We start from the raw sequence: 20862 nt of genomic DNA, 5'->3' as shown, positions 1-20862 counted from the left end.
CATTGCATTCAATTCTGAAAGCTATTATTAGGTCCAGTAGATACCTCGCAAGATTCCACCCAGACCAGCCCGCCGCCCTCTGCCGACGGATCCATGATGCAGCAAAAATGGGTACATTCATTTCGTATCGGATACGTTCGCAGCCACGTTTTGACGTCATTGACAAGGGCCCTTTGCACCTTTGTAGGTCTGGAGGGTTGTTTGCGATCACGCCAGAGACTGTACATGGTGTCCTTCCGTTCGATGCTTTCATTTAATAAACTCATGGATCCAGATGACCCCCTCACAATCCTGCTGGGTCGCTTCAATGCTTCTGCATCCTGATCGTTTGTAGACTCAAATGCAACGTCGTGATTGGTGACAGCGAGAAATGTGTCTGAAGTGTGTGTTAAAGCTGAGTTAAGGTCCTTTTCGATAACGAGAGCAGAATACGGCGTGCAGAATGTGAGATAGCACGGAGAGGCTGTCGTGTGCTTGAATTTGTAAGAAAGATCAGCGAGAGTTGGAGGTGGACCTGGAGAAAGAAGAATTTGGCGCAACCTGGCAGAGATAGAGGGACGTTTTCCTAAGAGAATGAAGAGCTGGTGAATTCTATTTGATATCGTCGAGGATTGGGATTGGGTTCTATCGCGATAATTAAGAGACATTGATAACCCTTTCCTGAATATATCCGTCAATTAAGTCAAATTGGGTTTGAAGGTAACGCCTGTGTTATCGCGTATACAGTACCTGACCCCAGTTAGAACGCCGATGTAGCCTGCGTATGTTACCGCGCTTGATTTGTGAACAGTTTATTTCAGATATATTGTTCCTGAAGTCGAATTGGCGGAACCACAGATAGCTCACCGTGCAACGACGCGCCCACCTATCATATACTCGACGCGGATGATCATATCGCGCAGTGGCTCCATATCCCAGTCTAAGTTACGGAAGTGGATGACCTTGGACTTGCCAGCGCATGCAGCCACACGGGCACCACCACTTATGCACCCAGAGAACAAGTCTAAAAATGTGTTATACGCAACAACAATGTGCAGAGGAATCCCAGTGTTTCTTGCAATCCCACTGATCTCTTCCGTCTCTTCCTTTGTAAAGACTTTTCGGAGCAGCATCCTAGCAAGGAAATGGACGATACGGGGCGCGGGAGTCCTGGCCATAACGCCCTTGTAAACCTCTACCATGTCTCGGATTTCGTGCACGTAGTCAGCGCATATCAGGGAGTACCTCATCCTCGGTGGTTGAGACAAGTCGATTTGATAAAGAGGTGGTTGCTGGTCGCATGGCCTAATGTCAGGCTCTTTGGAGCTCTCATGGACAGTCTCAATATGCCTTATTGGATTCCTATCGGAGTCAAACATAGAGCAGATACCGATTGCTAAAGAGTTGAGCTAGGAAAAATAGGTTGTATAATGGTATAATTGCCCATGATATTTGAAGGATTCAATGACAAAGAGTGAGCCTGAGAACCTGTCATGAAAAGGGGAGCGCGAATTGCCGATGCCGATGCTCCGCTTATTAAACTCCGAACGAATATCACCGCCGACCAACGTCGACGCCGCCGGCAACAGTGGTTTGATCCTTCGTCCTCGTCACCTCGTGGGCGACATCCAACCCTGCGCGGAATGAAGATTAGCCCCCATTTCAACCTTAGAAAACATTGTGTACATGGGCTTTTAATGTGAGTAGTGTTCTGCTATGGGCATTCTAAATTACGCTGGCTGATCCGAACTCGGTCAAGTCTTGCCCTGGCCATGGGGTTTCCGTTTGACAGGGTGAACCCTGATTAACCCTTCTAAGCAGTTTTCCAGTTGACATTGGGCAATGAGGGCCATAAATATCTCTCATGAGAGCAATTTGCCAGCGACCATCTTCTTCATTTCCTTCGCGAAGTGATTGATCAGCGGTGAGGTTGAATCTGGCCACGATACCTCACGACATCGTCTTGCAGCTTCCCTGCATGCAGTAGACATGCACCGATACAGCGCCGTCGTCGACTCTTCTGGAAAATGGGTACCTGCCGAAGAAATTCTTACCAGTCACAGAAATCAAGTTCTTTCTCGTCCAACTTCATCGTTCCTGAGTGATTGGGGAGTCGACGCATCGACTACGGGAAAGCAGGCTGAGAATGCCCCAGCTAGTAGGAGGAGAGACCAACCTCCGCTGTCGTACCATCCATCAGCTTCATCGGCATCTGCACTCTCTTACCTCACCTCCCAGCCAGCAGCATCACCATTATCGCCAATCCGCTTAGATAACCGCATTCCACTTGTTCCTGTTCGTCGGAGTGTTCAACCAGAGCAAATGTTGGGACAACCAGAAAGTGGAGATTCTATGCTGCCAAAGCGAGCGCTGGGTCGTAAGCGATCTTCCTCAGCACCTGCAATGGATCGTATCGCATTTCCGCAGCCTCAACCTGCTAATCCATACGCTCAGTCGTCCCAGGATGCATACAGAGCAATTTCTGCACCTGCACCTCGCATTGAAACGGCATTCGCAAGCTCAGTACCACAAATTGCGCTGACACAACCATTTTCAACACAGATCGCACATGAAGGAATGACCCAGCACACAGCGGATAATGTGTACCCCCCAACGCATCAGCAGGGGTACCAAATAATCTCTCCTCGTGGGATACGCCCAGAAGCTTTTGTTGCCATCGACCCTTTTCACCCGCAATTATACAACAAATATGAAAAAGATCTATCAACTTTTGATGACATCCCCAGTCCCGAGCAACAACGACAACAATCCTCAATCAGGCCTTACTCGAAGCCTGTGGGAGTACCTGAACCACTAGGCCCTTTGGTCACAAACGTGATGGCTTCGATAACCACAAAACAGGATGCAGTACAACCCCGTGAACATGCCCGACACTCTTCCTCTGATAGCCATGCTTTCGTTACGATTGATGATAATAAAAATGCGAAAGAAAAACTACTGCCAGAAGGACAGATTCCAGAACAACAAAAGCGTCTTGCTCCCAATCGTCGCAGTTCTGACATGGGCCATAAACCACACGAAGGATCTCTAGAAAACTATGCACCATACCCTTGGAAGCCTCCATTGCCTTCAACTCATTCACTACCACAATCCTTTTCTTATGGTCTAAACGCCAACGCGGACACGGAAAAACCCAACAAATCTTTATGGGCAAAGTTGTCAGGGTATCTGACATTGCCTTTCAGTTCTCGGTCCAAGGAATCAGGAGGACGATATTCCTTCTCGGCACCCTACATACACCCGCCTTCCACTCCTTCTATATCCTCCAACCCTTCTAGGAAGCCTGGACATATTCGGAGTATCAGCAATTTCGTATTGAAAGTTCTACCGGCCCAAATCTATCTACTTTTCCTCCTCCGCGTTCCTTCGTTTTACTTTTCGAGGGTTGCAAGGATTTTTGAGGAGGCTGATATGTCTCTTCCGGAAATCAAGAAGATGGTACTTGAAATGATGGCGCTGGATAGAGGGTATGGATTTGATGACGGTAGACTTCAAGCAATGGGTGCACAGGAACCTGAGAAAGCTGTACCATCGAAATACAGGAGGTTGAAATTAGCGTGGGAGGGATTTGTGGAAGATGTTGTATCCGAATGGAAGATGTTCAACGTTATTGCTGTTGTGCTGCTATTGTAAGTTTGGTCGTCTTCTTTCTTTTTTCTTTTCCGTGAATGCTTCTTCGTTTGAAATAATACGCTTACATTGTGCGCCACTAGTGTAATATTGACTACGATACAAATCGAGAGTACTAGCGCCACAGCCGACCCTGTGGTTCGATACACGGCTCTTTGTTCGTTGATCTGTGCATTGATGAGTCTGGCATTTGGATGTGTATTCGTCCTTCATTTTGGGGCAATGCGCAAGATCTGGAAAGCTGCTGAATGGGCCTTGGTGCGTTTTATTCTATCTGTGAAATCATTCCTTCCCTTCTACTCTTTTTATTTTCAAATATATGCGTGCCCTAACAAACCACTTGTCCTGTAGGAAGCAAAGAAGACCAAGGTGTTTATCTGGTGGAATGCATGGGTCATGTTGGCAATGCCCGTTGTCTGGCTGTCCTGGTACGCCCTGACATCCACTTTTCATTTAACCTGACGATTTTGAATTTTATTTTTTGTAGGTCCGTCATCTTATACATCACATCCGTTATGACTTTTGTCTGGCGAACCAGTTCGCAAGCACCCGGTAGCTTGAGCACCCATGGCATATCGCATGCTGCCCTCCTTGGCGTACGGGTAGCCATAAGCGTACTTTTGGGGTTGGGCGTCGTTTATATGCTTTCAGCGATGTACACATTCCGGAGATATGGCGATAAGATGGATAAAAACTGGAGAAAGAGGGTAGGGGTGTGGGTCAGGGAAATGGATCAAGAAAAGAGTCGGGCGTTGAACGAGTACAAAACTTGGCGTCCCAGTCTATCAGCAGCACCGGTATCGCCGGGTCTGCAGTCCACGACGTATGGTCTCGATGAACGTCGCAATCACGACCCTGAAGGATTTCTAAATTCAATGCCGAAACCTGACGTCAAAGTGGCAAACACAATCCCTGCTCAGCAGAATTATAACCAGCCCGTGCAATCTCCTTCGAAACATCAGCCCACGGATAATTTGGAGAAGTCCTACCATGCCAATCAACACGATAAAGGAAAAGTAAATGGTTTCCTGGAATTCGGCCCCCAGACTGCCACTTCGTCACAAACTTCGCCATCTACACAAGTCCATCGCGTCGATGTCGCTTCAAAGCCGAACTTCTCTAAAGACCTCAACAAATCAGACCCTCCGCCAGTTTCCGCCCCTAATGGGGATCTGGAAGACGCAGACCCTGCTCATGCCAGCGCAAGTGCACGGAGAAGAACCAAAACTGCATCGCTCGCCATTCCACCTCCTTCTACGTTGCCACCTATACCCGGAACTCCTATGTCCGGAATAAGCGGCCCGCGATCGCGGTCTGTCAGGACAAACACGACTCTAGCCACCACTGCATCGTCTTTCGCCGCAGCCGAGCGCAGCTTCAGACACTTTTCTGATTTCAATCTAAACGCTGCAAAGAATGCACTTGCAGATACCGATGGCGACACGCGAATGGGTCAGCATCGTGAGCTCTCGCCCATGGCGTCTATGTCGGCAATCGGGAGCGAGTATTTGGGAAGTGAGTTGAGCAACGACGAGTCGGAGGTGATATCGGATGGATCAAAGAGCATGAGTGTTCCGTGGACGCCTTTTCCGAGCCCTGTGACTGCCTCCCCAAAATGATGTGTATTTTGATTCCAGTAACGAAAATTTGATGGACCGGACAGGACTTTTTTATGAACTTGGACTGGTAAATGTATTTTTTTCTTTATCTTTGGGTTTTCAAGATTGGACAAGAGAGTGACTTTGTTGTAACCTGTATTACATATGTGCGAATTGGTATTAAATGTATTGGATTCCTTTCGTAAACATTGGTTCTTAGACAAGTCACTAACAGTAACACTGACCGCGGCCATATTGTTACGTACGTTAGCATTGTCGTTTAGATCCAGCGAAGATGTTAACCCTCAAATTTACCCCCATGGTTAATGCAGAATTTGTCCTCCAATCATCCCTCAGAGCATGATAAAATGTGATTGAATCAGCCTATTTAAAATCTGTACATAGGTTTAGACAAGACTCCGGATTTGGAAAGCTTTAGGGGCATTCATCCAACCAGATTTATTAGCTGAGTTGGTGAGGGTTGGCACAATATATCAGGGTCTATGTAGGGACTACGATGTTAAATACCAGGTTCTTCTGAGATTTTCATGATTCACACGGTACCCCAGCGTCGCCTTCCTGACCCCTAACGTCAATTTTACAGAACACGATAAATTTTGCCGTCGTTATTGTTGCTTTAAACCACAACAATGGCCTCAAGTTCACTTTTGAGCTATGAAAATCTTATAGCCGATTACGCGCGACAGCTTGACGAGCTATCTCACATTGATGAAAACCGATCTCCGGACGATGACTACGATGAAGAATTCAAGTCCAAATTCCAAAGTATCCTAGTCGGTCTAGCCGGGGTGGTAAGAGCCGCTGAGACGGACGCGGACTCAAACCCCAACTCGAAGTTGGCTTCGGAACTCCCAGGATTGATTGCAAAAGTAGATGATGTGATGAATAAAGGTATATCTTTTGCATATGAAGGCGACGATGAAAGTAGAATGTACCTCGATGGATGGATGCCTTCCTTTGCGCATTGTAACGATGGTCCAAACGCAACGCCATTGTTGGAGATCAAGAAAGCAAATGACACTGGCCTTCACCTGCGTGAGTCAAAGGGATAAAAGTTTTTCTGGTAGGAATTGACTTGTTGTTTTTTTTTTTACCGTGTAAAGCGCCAGACATGTTGGAGTCATTGAGCTTCTTAATGATGAAATTCGTCAAGGGCCAAAATCGACGAAGAGGGGATGACTCACCTGACATTGACTCTTTCAAAAGCCAATTCAAGCCCCCCGAGGGATGGGAAACGACGCCGCATCCCTCAGTGCTTTCCTCTCCCTGTGCAAGATTCCAATCCGACTTCATTTTGTCTGAGTGTAGTGGCACTCCGGAACACGAGAACGTGGCAGCTCTCGTCAAAGCCCAATGCGAAGTCTCGTGCGATGATATCAATGATCCTGTCAAATTGTGCATTTCGAGCGGAGGAGATTTACTCGCGTTGTCTGCTATGGGGGGTTATAAGAACCGCACCCCGTTTCTGCACTGTTATTACCCGAAGGACGCAGCACCTCGTGCGACTGGCAGTAGTACGCGTTGGGAGGACAACTTAGGATCTATGCGCTCTAAAGATCGTAAACTCGGTCTTTCAGGTGTTGTAGCAGACCTTGCACTCGATGAGAGCCGACAGTTGATCTTCGCTGCGGATCAGATGAGAATCAAATCTTACCGATATGACAAAACACAGAAGGTTGAAAAGAAAACCAGGAATGGGGCCAGGGACGCTGGCTTCAGAGCGGTACACACATTTGACTGCAGTGGTTCGTTCGAAGGACCGCTATCTGTGTTTTCAGACCGTGGACGCGTTCTCAGAGCCGGTCAACACGGTACTGTCGCCATCTGGGACATAGACGCTCAACCTACGCATGGACGATCCGGGTCCGAAATCGTCGGGGAAAAATATGATTATGAAGACATGGATTCTTGGAGGGATGACCCCGAAGAAATCGAGCTTTCAGGAGGGAGTGAACATTCGCAGACAGTCAACCTCGACACGTGCGATGGCGAAGGCGCGCGTGCTGTACATTGGTCGGTCGAGTATTGGCATCGTCATCCATCCAGTACAAATGTCATGCTGTGCGGATCAGATGTAGGGACCTCCGAAGTATACCATTGCCACGCATTCGACATTGAAGCCGGTGGTAAAGCAGTGGCGAGGTACCTAGGACACGCAGGCCTCGTGAGGGGATTTTCCACAAGTCCGGCAGCTGACCCAAATGTATTCCTGACCAGTTGCGATGACGGACATTCGCGTTTGTACGACACAAGGCGGTCCCTCCCTGTGCTGACGATCGCAGCAGAGGACGCTTCTGAAGCTCCAATGAACTCTGCGCTTCTTGTGTATCCAGATGGTCTTCCCTGTAAGAATTGCCACCAGCGGCTGTCATCCCCAAACTTAAGCGCTGACAAATATTTTTCCAGTCATCTTTGTTGGAGAGGCAAAATATCAGAAGATTGTACTATGGGATGTGCGTGCGCAGAAAGCTCTGTACGAACTGGCGACGGGCAATAACAACGTACGAACCATGGCTTGGGATAACAGCTCCAACACTCTGTACGCGGCGACGGAGTGCACATACGTTGACCGGATTGGCTATCACCATGACTATCGACGGGCAAAGATCCCAAGAGAAAAATATCCATCTGAGGAGAACCAATCGGATATGGATATTGACGACGACGAAATAGCGGACAACGAACCAGATTCAGAAGATGATTGGGATGATGAAAGGTGTTGGCCAAGGAATGCGTATCACCGTGAGAATTACTGGGGCCATGTTTGGGATGCGGGAGATCATCGTCTGTGTACGTGTCTGCTATCCTTCGCAATTGTAAGGCCTGAGACTGACTGAAATGGTATAATTAACAGATAAATACGAGTTTAAGAAGGAACCAAATCTCGAGATTGTGCCCGAGTATGGGAGAGCGACAGTCGACTCTGATAATTATTATTGGTGAGAGTTGGCAAAAAGATCTTGAAATCAAATCAAAGTAAGGGTCAAGATTGGATGATGCCAGTTAGTTTTAGCAGATGACTGTTATTCCCTTCAACGTTGTCAGATGGTATAGTGCTAATTGTATAGTGCTAATTAATAATTTCTTGTTGAGTGCAAATATAAAATACACCATTCGGATGAGCCCGTCCAAGCTGTTGCCCATGGAATATCAACAGGAGACTGAGAGACCACAAATGCGACTCAGTGTAAAGAGGAATGTGAGGAAATAGTACCGAATAGTACTCATAATTATTCAAGTGCAAGAATCCATCTCAAGAAATGATGCGAGCACTGTAGCGATGGCAGGAACCACGCGGACAACCTCGGACAACGAATACTACTATTACAACCAGAGTGGGATGTTATTTAATTGCTGGTAAAACATAGCCTAGCAATCGGAGGACGTACTGGGAACATTGCTTTATCGTCTTTGCAATATTTCCCTTTCAATTTTAATGCCCATTGACACAGATTTGGCGATGGCACATATTTACCATTCAAAAGTCACCCGTATATTCCTGTGGACTAGAACAAAGGGAAAAAATGCCGGCCAAGAAAACGAATGACTACTGTCCATGGCCAATCCCCGCGACGAGAACCTTACCGTGACCTGGTCTTCGCTCTTTGTGTCTTCGGTTCAAGCTGATTCTTTGATCCCTTTGTTGCGATTTTATTTATATAGTCCGTCCTGCCTTGCACTCCCTTTATCTTTCCCAACTCCAGCGAGATTGATCTCAATTATCTCTACCTACAACCATGTCCTCCTTGACGAGCTATGAGCGCCTCATTACCGACCATGAGCGCCAATTGGACGCGATAATCAACGAGGGACGAGACCCAGCTACCTATGACAACGCGTTCATTTCCAAATTCCACAATATCCTCGTTGGACTGGCCGGCGTCGTAAGGTCCGCGGAGACGGCAGCGTACTCGAGCCCGAGCTCAATGCCTGCAACTCAACTCCCGGATTTGATCATGAAAGCGGAAGAGGTGATCAATAGGTGTATAGACTTCGCGTATGATGGTTTCGGCGAAGATGATAAACTGTACGGTGGCGACTGGATGCCATCGTTTGCGCATTGCAACGATGGTCCGGGTGCAGCGCCGCTGTTGGAAATAAAACATGCGCAGACAGGGATTCGCCTTATTCCGGAACTGCGTGAGTTGAACAAAGGCTTTTCAATTATCAACAATTGACCTCTTTTTCATATTTGCTCAATGTATGATGTCAATCTTAATTTACCGTGAACCTGAAAAGCGCAAGACACGCTCAACACAGTGTATCCGTTAATGCTGGGGTTCGCCAAGGTGGTAAGCCGGATGGCAGGCAACAACATAGGCATCGACTTCGTCAAAAGCCAATTCAAGCGTCCCGACGGCTGGGAAACGACACCGCACCCCATGGACCTTTCCTCGCCATGCGCGCGATTCCAGTCCACCTACAATGTGCCCGAATGGAGCGGCACACCGTATCACGAGAACGCGACGGCTCTTGTCCAAGCACAGTGCGAGGTCTCGTGTGAGGATATCAATGATCCTATCAAACTGTGCATCTCGAGCGGGGGCGATCTGCTCGCGTTGTCTGCTATGGGGGATTATAAGAACCGCACCCCATTCCTGCACTACTATTTCCCAAAGGACAGTGTACCTCCTACAACCAGCACTAGCGCGCGATTGGCAGATAAGTCCAAATTCATGCGCTCTAATGACTTCAAACTGGGTCTTTCAGGGGGTGTAGCAGACCTCGCACTCGACGAGAGCCGTATGCTGATATTTGCAGCCGATGGAAAGAGAATCAAATCCTACCGCTATAAAGCACCGCAGGCAGGTAAAAAAGAAACCAAGAACGGGACCAGAGACACCCGCCTACACGCAGTACACACGTTTAACTGCGGAAAATCGTTCTATGGCCCAATAGCTGTGATACCTAACCACGGACGCGTCCTCAGAGCCGGCGAGCATGGTGCAGTCGCTATTTGGAACATGAACGCGCAACCGACGCACGGACGATCCGGGTCCAAAATCATCGGCAAAAAGGAAAATCTTGATGATATGGATTCTTGGAGAGACGACGAGGACGAAATAGAGCTCTCCAGAGGCAGCGAGCGCTCGCAGAATGTGAACCTTGACACGCGCGATGGTGAAGGCGCGAATGCCGTGCGCTGGTCAGTCGAGACTTGGCACCAGCATCCGTCCAGTCCGAGTATCATGCTGTGCGGTTCGGATGTACAGACCTCAGAAACATACCATTGCCATGCTTTTGACGTCGAAGTTGGCGGCAAAGCCGTGATGAGGTACCTAGGACACGCCGGTGCCGTAAGGGGATTCTCCACAAGCGCGGCTGCTGACCCAAATGTGTTCCTAACCAGTTCCGATGATGGACATGCGCGATTGTACGATACAAGGAGGTCGCTCCCTGCACTGACTATTGCAGCAGAGGGTTCATCCCGAGCGCCATTTAATTCTGCGCTTCTTGTGCATCCAGATGGGCTTCCTTGTAAGTACTGCTATTGTCAGTTCTCTGAAGTTGCACTGACACCTATGTTACCAGTCATTTTCGTCGGCGAGGGCAGAGCTCAGAAGATCGCACTTTGGGACGTGCGTGCTCAAAAAGCCCTGTATGAGCTGGCAACGGGGAATAATAGCGTGCAAAGCATGGCGTGGGATCACAGCACCAACACACTATACGCGGCGACGGAGTGCACATTCGTTGACCGCAATGGCGATCACTACGGTTATCGATATGCAAGGATGCCAAAGAGGAATCCATCAGCCTTGGATGGCCAGCAGAACACGACTGCTGACAGCTGTGAAACACTAGGCACAGAATCAGATTTTGAAGATGATTTTGAAGAGAGGTGCTGGCCGATAAAAGCCTTTCACGTTGAGAACTACTGGGGCCATGTATGGGACGCTGGAGATCATCGCCTATGTATGTGTCCAATTTCCGTTGCACTTGTATAGCCTAAGGCTGACCAAAATTATTTTGGAACGATTTATGTCCAGATAAATACGAGTTCAAGGCAGAACCAAATCTCGAGATTGTGCCAGAGTATGGGAGGGCCACGATCAGTCCAGGTAATGATTTTTGGTTTTAGAGTTTGGCAGGTGATTGCAGTAAAGATATGTACTTGTACCAAATCTGAGTGCTGGCATTGTACGACACCACCTTTTTCGTTTAGTAGACAGTGTTTTTTGCGTTTGGTAGTCAGTCTTCGTGTGATGGTTCAAAGGCTTAAGCAGAAATTTTTTGCACTTGATGTAACGTTATTATGACTGGAGCATTGCAATAGCCGGAGTTGGCGGTTGGCGATTGCAGCATGGTGAAAGTTGCAGACAAAAAACCGTGGGCTGCGGCAAACTGCCTAATTCAATCTCCGACCTCTCGGCATGCCATAACGCCCGAACCGGCTGCCGCTGACAGCGAGCTATTTATGGAAATGCTTCTCCTTCATCCCCTTCTGCCATCTTCGAGTACTTGTGTTCGTGTTACACGGAGATTGGACGCGCCTCGAGTTATCTGAATATATACACTGAGACTTGTCGAGGTTATTATCTCAGCTATGGCTTCACTGAACTCAAATCGACGAGCACCATTTATCGTCATCGAAGGATTAGATCGGTCGGGCAAGACGACACAAACATCAAAGTTGCACTCGCGGCTCCAGCAGAATGGGATTGAAGCCAGTCTTCTCAAATTCCCAGGTAAGCATTCCGGATGGTTTTTCCGCCAAAAGATTAGTAACGGCCTGGAACCCACGCAGATAGAACGACGGCTATCGGTCAGATGATTGACTCGTATTTGCGTTCGGCCTCAGAACTGGATGACCGTGCCATTCATCTGCTCTTTTCTGCCAATCGCTGGGAGCTTGCGTGCGTAATTGCTTCGCTTGTCGTCCCCCTTCCTTCTTTGCTGCTCTATTGGCTGATTCAGCATCGTCTTATAGGACTACGATTGAGAAGCTGCTATTGGCAGGAACGCCTGTGATCTGCGATCGGTATGCGTTTTCTGGCATCGCGTTTTCGGCATCCAAGGTCGATTCTTTGGGCGATCCGCTCCTTGCGTTTGAGTGGTGCCGGAGTCCAGACGTTGGGCTTCCAGCCCCGGACATTGTGCTCTTCTTTGATATAACGCCTGAAAAGGCCAAAGAACGCGGTGGCTACGGAGATGAGAGGTATGAGAAAGAGGAGATGCAGTTGCGGGTGCGAAAAGCTTTCCATCGTATCGGCGAAGAGATGGCCGAGAGTGGAACTGGGACACGATGGGTTTCTATCGATGCTGGACGAGAAAGAGAGGAGGTTGAGCTCGACGTTTGGGCCGTCGTCGACCCTCTCGTACGTCGCGGCGTTATGGGCCCAATCAACAAGCTGTGGTCCACTTGAAAATGAAAATATATGCGTCAATTCAAACCTTTCCAGGTGTTTTCGAGTTCTGGGTTAAGGCGGGTTACGAGTACACAGAAATAGGCCAAGTCGGATATGATGCAAGTAGTAAAAGAAGTAGTGTTCATTCATGGCCGGGGCGTTCATAACACGCTGGCCGATTCTTCTGACGAAAGTGTGGCCGAAACGCCAACTCGTGAGGCCTGTATCCATGTAGAAAGAGAAAGCCAAAACGATGGTACAAAAGCTGTACAAAAAGAGGAACAAAAAAGGAGTAACCAGCTCGTGATTGAGTGTGACAGTGACGCTGTTGAGAATTGTCACAATTGTTTGTGCGTGTGATTCATAACACTACCTGCTCTCCACCACCACCGCTATAATGGCAAGCAAGGCCGCCCAGAAACGTGTACGTCCTCTAACCTTACCTCGCCGTCGTCCAGAACGGCGACGCGAGTGCACGAGTAGCTTTGAACTCACCAAATTCCTCTTCAATCTTCCGTAATCCAGTTGTCTAAGGAATATGTTGCTATGCAGAGGGAGCCACCTCCGTTTGTGTGGGCAGCGCCAGATGAGAAGAATATTTTGACCTGTACGTGCTCAGCAGAACTTATATATATTGAATGCCAATGATTACTTATGTGCCGCTTGCAGGGAATTTCCTTATCGTACGCACTCGACTATGACTCCCTGTGGCGCACTGTCGGTTTCCTGATACACAGCTCTTTGTTTTAGCGCGGACCACCCGATTCACCGTTTGCTGGAGGAGAATATCATGGAGTTCTCTTGTTCCCTTCTGAATACCCATTTAAACCCCCAGGGATCAAGGTGCGTGGATCCTTTCTTGCCGTCTTACCAATCGATCTCATCCATGAATTTCTCCAAAGATGTTCACACCATCTGGTCGCTTCCAACCCGACAAAAAGATCTGCTTCTCGATGTCAGACTTTCATCCTGGAACTGTGAGTTGTACTATCGCTTTAGGCGCCAAGTTCTTGGCATCGCCAAATCACTGACGACATTCCTGCCCTAGTGGAATCCCGCATGGAGTGTGGCCACCATGTGAGTGTGTTTTTTCGAATTCCATATACATCTCCTCTCTCTATACCCCACCTTGTCCTCCGGCCTCATCCTTAACACTGCAATTCCCCTTTGGATGCTCTCCGATCGATGTCAACCACTCCACAGAAAGGCAGAATGCTGACATTGTTCTAGATTGACCGGTCTTCTTTCATTTATGCTTTCCGACGAAATGACGACTGGTTCAGTCAACTCATCCGAGGCCCACAAACGGGCATTCGCCGCACGCAGCCATAGCTGGAACATCACACAGCAAAGATTCAAAGATGCTTTCCCAGAGGTGCGTGGTCACGTATTCCATTGTACCGCTGCAACTAACGGCCTGGGGCAGTACTCGACACCCCTCATCCGTGATCTACCAAACATGGGTGAGAAAGAGCGAGGGAAGCCAGATCCTGTTCCAAATGTGCCTTCAGCATCTTTTGCGCAGCCCCCGCAAATCACGGCTACAGGATCAAGTTCAGCGATTGCTGTTCCCACACGGATCGGTTCGGACCATTTTGCTTCATCTGCACTTTCTGCTTTATCATTAACACACTATGAAGAGGCACGATCGACAGCTGTCGCGAGACCAGACGACGCGACACTTACCAACAGAGCGGCGGGGCCACCGCCTGCAGCAGCTCCCGGATGGACGGCGACTTGGCGAAGCTTCATTTACGAGAAATGGCGTCTGTGTGCCTTTATAGCCGTGGCACTTATGGTATCGCGATTTTCCACTCGAACATGATACCTGCCTACTTCCATTGGAAACGATACGACACACACTCCTTTTTTCTACCCCACTTTGCGAGGGCTGGGTTAGTGGTAGACGACGAGCTCGCTCTTATAATTGATTTGATTTCAGACGGATTCCTTGCATTCCTCTCACCGCACCCCCTTTCAGTCCATTCTTCCGACCCTGTCGCCACCGCCACCCCAGCCCCTTGCTCCATAACTCCCCTTTTCCCCTACTCTCCTTCCATTTCGTCTATTATACAGATATACAATCCCCGGTTTTTTTCTTTTCTCTTTCTTATCTTTCACGCTCTTGCAACGAGGTCATTTTTTGTTTGTTTCTATTACCTATCGAATGTAGCCCCACCAACCCGGCTCGGACTGCTCAGCCTCTCACCCACACACCGACACCTACACACATCATATGTCTCTTCTATTCTTATATCCATATTCCGGGAGCTCAGAAACTACTTTCACTTGTTCCCACCTCACACAACAATCAACGATCAATCAATCAGTCTCTCAGACCACATATTGGAAATAACTTCACCGAACCATAATCCAACGCAACCCACCACATGCAAATCACAAACCTCAAATCACAGCAAGAAGCTTCCTCCCGAAAAATTCTCTTCTTCCCTTTTTTTTGGCTTTTTTTAACGATCATAATTAACGACACGCGCTTGTCTTTTGCTCTTGCTACAAGCACACGCTCGCACGATCAAATCCCTTCCCCACTACCCATTCCCCATTCTTGCTCGCAACCCCCCATGCCCATCTCCCTCCACCGTTGTTTCTATATTAATTTTTTTGTCTTCTGTCATCTCTTAAATCCATCCCAATGATATATCTTATTTTGCTTGAATTTTTTTGTCCTGTCTATTTTTTCTTCTCTTTTTTTGGCGATGTATATATATATATATCCGCTTTTCGCTCTTGGTCTTTCTTGCTTGCTTTCCGTTTCCTCTTTGTCTGCCTTTCTTTTCTTGCAGCCTTCTTTGATTGGTTGATTTGTTCGTGGATGTTCTCTTGCTTCTCCAAATTTGCTGTTCTCAATTTCACGGACCATGTACGCTAGTTATTTTGGGCTTTTTGCTTTGCTTTGCGAGTGGTTTTTGGGTTTGGGTTTGGGTTTTTTTTGATGTTGATATTGATGTTGATCATGGGATTGGCGTTGGATGATGATCGATGGACTAGGCTGGTTTCACTGATCATGATCGGATTGGCAGTGCCTAATACCATTCGTTGCCCTGTGGTATTTTGGTGTTGCGTCCGTCCGTCCGTCCATCGTCCGTTCCTATTGATGTCTCTTGTCCCATGTGGGGAGCTAGACTACATATGGTTAGGGCGAGGATGGGCTGGGGAAACAGATTCGTGACGACAGCTGGATACATCTCCCCGTTCCCTTTAACCCCAATCATCAATATCACGCGTCGTGGGTCCGCCGATTTGTAGAAGTTTGTTTGTGCGGGGTCGTGGTGTTTCAACGATTGATTTATGTTGCTTATGGTGGGCAATCATGGTTGTGGTTGTGGTTGTGGTGTTGATGTGATCATAAGATGGACAAGCAAAGCAGTTCAGTAAATTGTAGACAAAATTTCCAATGTACATACTCCTCATAGGAGTACAGATATTTATGTTATTGTTTTCACTCTCTCGACCATCCCAGTGCCTAGGTCCAAGAGAAAAAAAATAAAAAGGTGATGAAATGAAGGAAAAGATACTCAAGGTCATCGACGGTACCGCCCACCACTGACACCGCCTCCCTTCGCTTTGAGGGCGGCCTTTCTTCGCTCGCGTTCCTCCTGGCGCGCCTGCGCACTGCGCTGTCGTGGGTCGATGACCTCGTAATCCCGCTCGGCCTTGACCGTCTCCTCCATATTGTCCTTCGCAAAATGAAGCGCATGGCCCATGAACCCAAAGTCATAGTCGACCTCCATACCCTCGTCCTCTTCGCCACCACCTCCCACTACCCCACCTTCAGCTACCGCACCCTCTTCTTCATTGTTGGTGCCACCCTCCACCTCACGAGCTTTTCCTTTACCCTCGTCATTCGGGACCTCATCGTCCACAAACATCGTGTTCTGCAATTTGCCTCTGAAGCTGTTCAGCGCCGCGAGCACGTCGCCCTCGTCCCTCTTCTTGCCCTTCTTGTGTATACCCCTGCCCTTGGCGTACTTTGCGAGCTCTTCGCTGAGGTATGATTTTTTAGCCTTTTTATTCCGTGAGGCGTCATCGTCGCTGTCGGACCCGCCGCCGTCTTTCCGCTTTTGGAGTTTGCGAATCTCGGCTTCCATCTTTTCGATCTCTGTTTTGCGAGCATTTCTGAGGGGGGGGAGAAATGAGTATGCAACGTGAAGAGGAGACTTGCGACTTACTCTGACGCAGATTTTTCTTTGGCGTGTTGTTGTCGAATTTTAGAAATGTCGTCGTCAGTAGTCTTCTTCGACGGTTTGTCAGACTGTGTTCATATTCGGCGTGAGCAAGAAAAATAAGGGGGTTGAATAGAAATTCGACTAACCTTTGACTCTTTTGGAGGTTCCAATGCTGGGGGTTTTGCCTTACTACTTGAGCTAGGCTGCGAAACAAAGTCGGGAATGGTCGTCTCTTTCCTTGGCTTTTCAACCACTACGCGGAGTTTAGTCAGTAAATAAAAGATCATTAATAATAACATACATTCAGGTCTGTACATAGGTTTCTTCTTGAACGTTGTAGAATCGTCGCCTTCGCCTGCATCTTCTTCTGCACCGAAACTAAGCAACTTGACGTTTCTGTTGAGATACGATATAAGAATTCACTGATACGAGAGAAGGAATATGGTCGACATACTTCTTGGCACCTTTTCTCCGCTGCTCCTCCTCTCGCTCCTTTTGTGCCTGCTCTCTCGCTCTTTGTTGGGCACGTTTCTCAGCTGCGGTGATACGGGGCACGATGTCATCGAATGGGTTGTCGACGATCCGGATTGACTTGATTCTGGGCGGGCTAGTAAAGATGAGATATGGCAAGAGACGCACTCAAAAGTAACATTGCTCACTATACTGGGCGACCTTCCGAGTCGAGTTCTGTGGTCGTTTCATGTCAGATTCCTCAGTACAAAATGGATATTCTTCTGCTTCGTACCCATTTCTCCGATCTTCATCACGTCTTTCACAAACAAAATAAGGCTATTTTCGAGAAAAATGTCATGGCAAGGAACGTACTGTAGACCGTATCTCCCATGCACCGTCCGAACAAGGTATGTTTTCCATGTAATTCATCAGCTCTATCTGTTGCGGCAACCATGAGCTACTTCTGGTCTTCAATGGCATGTATTTGGTGAACTACACACCGAGGGTAATGAAGAACTGGGAGTCATTGGAGTTCTTAGTGCCATTGTTAGCCATCGCAACGAGACCTCTGTGGGAGAAACGCAAGCGCGGATGTATCTCATCTTCAAATGGTTCTGGAAGATATCTTGAACACTTGAACGCCAGGATACGAAAAAGTTGTCGCATACGCACCTCCGTAGAACGACTCTCCTCCCGCCCCTGTGCCTGTCTTATCGCCCGTCTGAACAAGAAAACCTGGGACGACTCTGTGATGGAATGAGACTTAAATCATGACAACCGCAGAGAAACTGCGCCATCGTACCTGTGGAAGATGACACCATCATAGTACCCTACACGAATGTTTTCTTAGTTATGCGCATCGCAAGTGCCAAAAGAAACTCACAAACCCTCCATAGCAAGTGCAAGGAAGTTTCTGCATGCTTTCGGCGTTTCCTGGAAGAAGAAAGAAATTTGGAACGTGTAAAGATGAAGAGAAATCACCACAAATAATTGCATGCACTCATACCTTTGACCATAGCTCAATTTCAATCTCTCCGACAGTGGTGTCGACTATAACACGGCCTTTTGTTGGAAGAGCCATCGGGCTTGAAACCTCCTCTGTTTATAATGCTGGCACCTAGCGCAAACCTAGCGACGACCTTAAAGTTGAAGAAGTTCCTGCTTGGACTTGCGGCAGCAGCGAACGCGAATCCAAACCGTCACATAGAGTCACGTGCATATATAGTTCGGCTCGGCCCCGGTTTGTTTGAGGCGCCTATTTTAAGCTCACGTAAGCCCTATCATTCGGTCCCACTGCTACGTTGTGTAGATAGAGTAAGAGATCAAGGGTAGTTGAAAGTTCCTCAGTTTATTATATTGAACTTGTGTTTGACTACATGTATGTACTTGTTTCCGTGATTGGGGATTCGATAATTTTTGTTATTAATATTTCAAAACGCGACCAGGAATGAAATGGGCGGCTAAGTACGCGATGGGACGGTATACGTGAATTGTAGCATGTATTAGCACCAATATTGCTTCAAGGCTAATATAATTAACTATGATGTAGATGAATACTCTTTTATACGCCACGCACAGGCTCCAATGTGCACAGATGATCTGCCAAATAGAAACTCAGTATGTAAGAAGCTTCATTTCTCTTTAAGGCAATCTGGAAATGGACAAGCTATATCCAATAATGATGATACAACGACCGCTGCTACTTTTTGACACAATTGTAATTTTGAAACCATCCGATACGGTTTTACTCCAGCATTATCCACGACTCTTCAACGCGGTGGCATGAGATTGCATAATGGGATATACTGCCCCATCGGGGTACACAGCGTATCCATCGTTTGGTGTATCACCACTGCAATCATGAAAATTATAGTAAGGTGCGATATTCTAAGTCACACCGAACGAAGGTTTACTTACGTTGAGAGGTGGGATCCCGCTTGCCAAATGAGATCACCAGTTAATCCAGACGAAATAACTTCATTGTACCAAGCTTGGTAAATGGTTGGCTGGTTACTTGTTACACCGAACTCCTCAAGGATAACTGGCTTGTTAGCTTTTGCTTGCGAGGTTTGGTGGTCGGCAATCCATTGGGTTCCCCACGCCTGTTCATTTCCGCCTTGTCCCCAACTTGTCGGGTACGACTATAATCAAAATGAACACTCATCTCGAGTCAAGAAGTCAATAGACGTACGTGGAAGGTACCGAAGTCAATACTGCTGACAGAAAGGTTGGCGTCGAAGTCTACACCCTCGCTTCCCCTGCCGAGATAGTCAGCTCACAGAATCACACTGGACTGTAGCTTAACTTACTGGTAAGGATACGTGGGGGCACTGGGCTGGTTGTAAAAACCTTCATCGCCGACAGCGACGAGATGGTTGGTATCAATCGATTTAATATACGCCGAAATTTCCTTGATCCAGTTTGTAACCGTAACAGTGGTACATGTTCCAGTGGAAGTGCTAAAGGAGAAATAAGATTCAGGGATTAATTTAACATCTTTGTGAAGAGTGTAGAAAAAACATACCCGGTGCTTCCTTTACATCTGGGCTCATTTGCAAGCTCCCATGCCATAATGGTAGGCTCGTTCAAGTAGCGGCCGACGAAAGCTTTGATGTAATTCTTGTAAGCTGTCTACATCGCAGCGTTAGGCTTAGAGAGCTCGTGAATTCACATAAAAAAGTCGAGTACCTTGACAGTCGAGTCGGTGTAGAAAAGATCATGGTTGGGAGAATTGAGAATCTGTTTAACATAGACATCCATTCCACCGTAGTCAGACCAGTTGTTTGTGCTAGAATACATGTCAGTATGTGACACTCGACCTTTCAGGTGTATCTTACAGTGCAACTATGAGACGAAGTCCGTTAGCCTTAGCAGCAGCGACCACATTATCTGAACAGAAGAATTAGGATAATCGTCGAGTCATGCAGAAATAGTAGTCATACCAAAATTTGCTAGACCCGTGGATCCTGTGTTGACTGTCGGTGTGCTTCCGGACCAGCTTTGATAGTAGATTCCGTTGGGGCTAGTAACCTCGTTGAAACCCCTGCGTGTCGATTCATACATGTGTAATCAGGGTGACTGGGTGACGCGTACCAAGTGCGAACAACAGTTGCGCCAGCCTTAGCGATGTCGGCGAACGCGGCATTCATGTTGGCTGTGGTATAACCCATCAACCCGACCCAGTATGAGTTGGCGCTGGATGACAGAACTCAATGAAAACTCCTTTCAATACCGTACGATACGCTGATGCTCACCCGACAACTGTGAACGTCTTGCCATTTAACACGAACTTCTGCCCAGAAGTTTGTACAAATCCAGTAGCTGCAGGAGGTGCTCCTGTTGTAGTTGGCCCTGTTGTTGCAGGTTTTGTAGACGTTGACGTTGGCTTAGCTGTGCTCGAAGACGCAGGCGTGGTTGCGGCTCCCGGAAGACATTGAGAGTAATACGGATTTTGAACGATGCAGACGGATCCACTCGCACAGGCTACATATACCCAAGTTAATACCGTCCTTTTTTATAGTTAAGTAATGCATAACTGACTTGTGTCCCCTGTGAAATTAATACCACCACACTGTCCATACACCGGTACAGTAGCCAATGCCGAGCTACAAAAGAGCGTCACAGCGA

General features: G+C 47.7%; 8 protein-coding genes across 8 annotated transcripts; 5 read left to right on the top strand and 3 right to left on the bottom strand.

Moving 5' to 3' along the window:
• Positions 1-8: 8 nt before the first annotated feature.
• JR316_0008424 (N-acylethanolamine-hydrolyzing acid amidase) lies at positions 9-1229 on the bottom strand (the record flags this gene model as incomplete). Its single annotated transcript, XM_047894139.1, has 3 exons — positions 9-660; positions 730-774; positions 847-1229. 3 exons carry the CDS (start codon positions 1227-1229, stop codon positions 9-11), a joined length of 1080 nt encoding a protein of 359 aa, XP_047747454.1.
• Positions 1230-1968: 739 nt separating this feature from the next.
• JR316_0008423 (uncharacterized protein) lies at positions 1969-5249 on the top strand (the record flags this gene model as incomplete). Its single annotated transcript, XM_047894138.1, has 4 exons — positions 1969-3629; positions 3714-3888; positions 3982-4058; positions 4118-5249. The coding sequence occupies 4 exons, from the start codon at positions 1969-1971 to the stop codon at positions 5247-5249; spliced, it is 3045 nt and encodes a 1014-aa protein (XP_047747453.1).
• Positions 5250-5878: 629 nt separating this feature from the next.
• Positions 5879-8192, top strand: JR316_0008422 (uncharacterized protein; the record flags this gene model as incomplete). The annotated part of the gene is made up of 4 exons (XM_047894137.1): positions 5879-6284; positions 6353-7594; positions 7656-8039; positions 8104-8192. The coding sequence occupies 4 exons, from the start codon at positions 5879-5881 to the stop codon at positions 8190-8192; spliced, it is 2121 nt and encodes a 706-aa protein (XP_047747452.1).
• Positions 8193-8986: 794 nt separating this feature from the next.
• On the top strand, positions 8987-11328 carry JR316_0008421 (uncharacterized protein; the record flags this gene model as incomplete). The annotated part of the gene is made up of 4 exons (XM_047894136.1): positions 8987-9389; positions 9489-10727; positions 10782-11162; positions 11237-11328. The coding sequence occupies 4 exons, from the start codon at positions 8987-8989 to the stop codon at positions 11326-11328; spliced, it is 2115 nt and encodes a 704-aa protein (XP_047747451.1).
• Positions 11329-11793: 465 nt separating this feature from the next.
• On the top strand, positions 11794-12613 carry JR316_0008420 (Thymidylate kinase; the record flags this gene model as incomplete). The annotated part of the gene is made up of 3 exons (XM_047894135.1): positions 11794-11935; positions 11995-12103; positions 12178-12613. 3 exons carry the CDS (start codon positions 11794-11796, stop codon positions 12611-12613), a joined length of 687 nt encoding a protein of 228 aa, XP_047747450.1.
• A 1234-nt stretch (positions 12614-13847) lies between these two features.
• On the top strand, positions 13848-14420 carry JR316_0008419 (uncharacterized protein; the record flags this gene model as incomplete). Its single annotated transcript, XM_047894134.1, has 1 exon — positions 13848-14420. The coding sequence occupies one exon, from the start codon at positions 13848-13850 to the stop codon at positions 14418-14420; it is 573 nt and encodes a 190-aa protein (XP_047747449.1).
• A 1717-nt stretch (positions 14421-16137) lies between these two features.
• JR316_0008418 (Peptidyl-prolyl isomerase CWC27) lies at positions 16138-18316 on the bottom strand (the record flags this gene model as incomplete). Its single annotated transcript, XM_047894133.1, has 13 exons — positions 16138-16732; positions 16786-16868; positions 16929-17035; positions 17084-17178; positions 17237-17389; positions 17442-17469; positions 17528-17551; positions 17608-17673; positions 17736-17849; positions 17908-17981; positions 18038-18065; positions 18123-18168; positions 18242-18316. 13 exons carry the CDS (start codon positions 18314-18316, stop codon positions 16138-16140), a joined length of 1488 nt encoding a protein of 495 aa, XP_047747448.1.
• A 674-nt stretch (positions 18317-18990) lies between these two features.
• JR316_0008417 (putative mannan endo-1,4-beta-mannosidase A) lies at positions 18991-20384 on the bottom strand (the record flags this gene model as incomplete). The annotated part of the gene is made up of 9 exons (XM_047894132.1): positions 18991-19087; positions 19153-19376; positions 19427-19493; positions 19545-19694; positions 19760-19866; positions 19924-20023; positions 20073-20124; positions 20178-20278; positions 20329-20384. 9 exons carry the CDS (start codon positions 20382-20384, stop codon positions 18991-18993), a joined length of 954 nt encoding a protein of 317 aa, XP_047747447.1.
• Between the last annotated feature and the right edge of the window lie 478 nt (positions 20385-20862).

Source organism: Psilocybe cubensis, chromosome 7, assembly GCF_017499595.1.
Source record: "Psilocybe cubensis strain MGC-MH-2018 chromosome 7, whole genome shotgun sequence".
NCBI lineage: Eukaryota > Fungi > Basidiomycota > Agaricomycetes > Agaricales > Agrocybaceae > Psilocybe > Psilocybe cubensis.
Note: the sequence above shows the minus strand (reverse complement) of the source record. Positions and strands in the feature narration are given on the sequence as shown.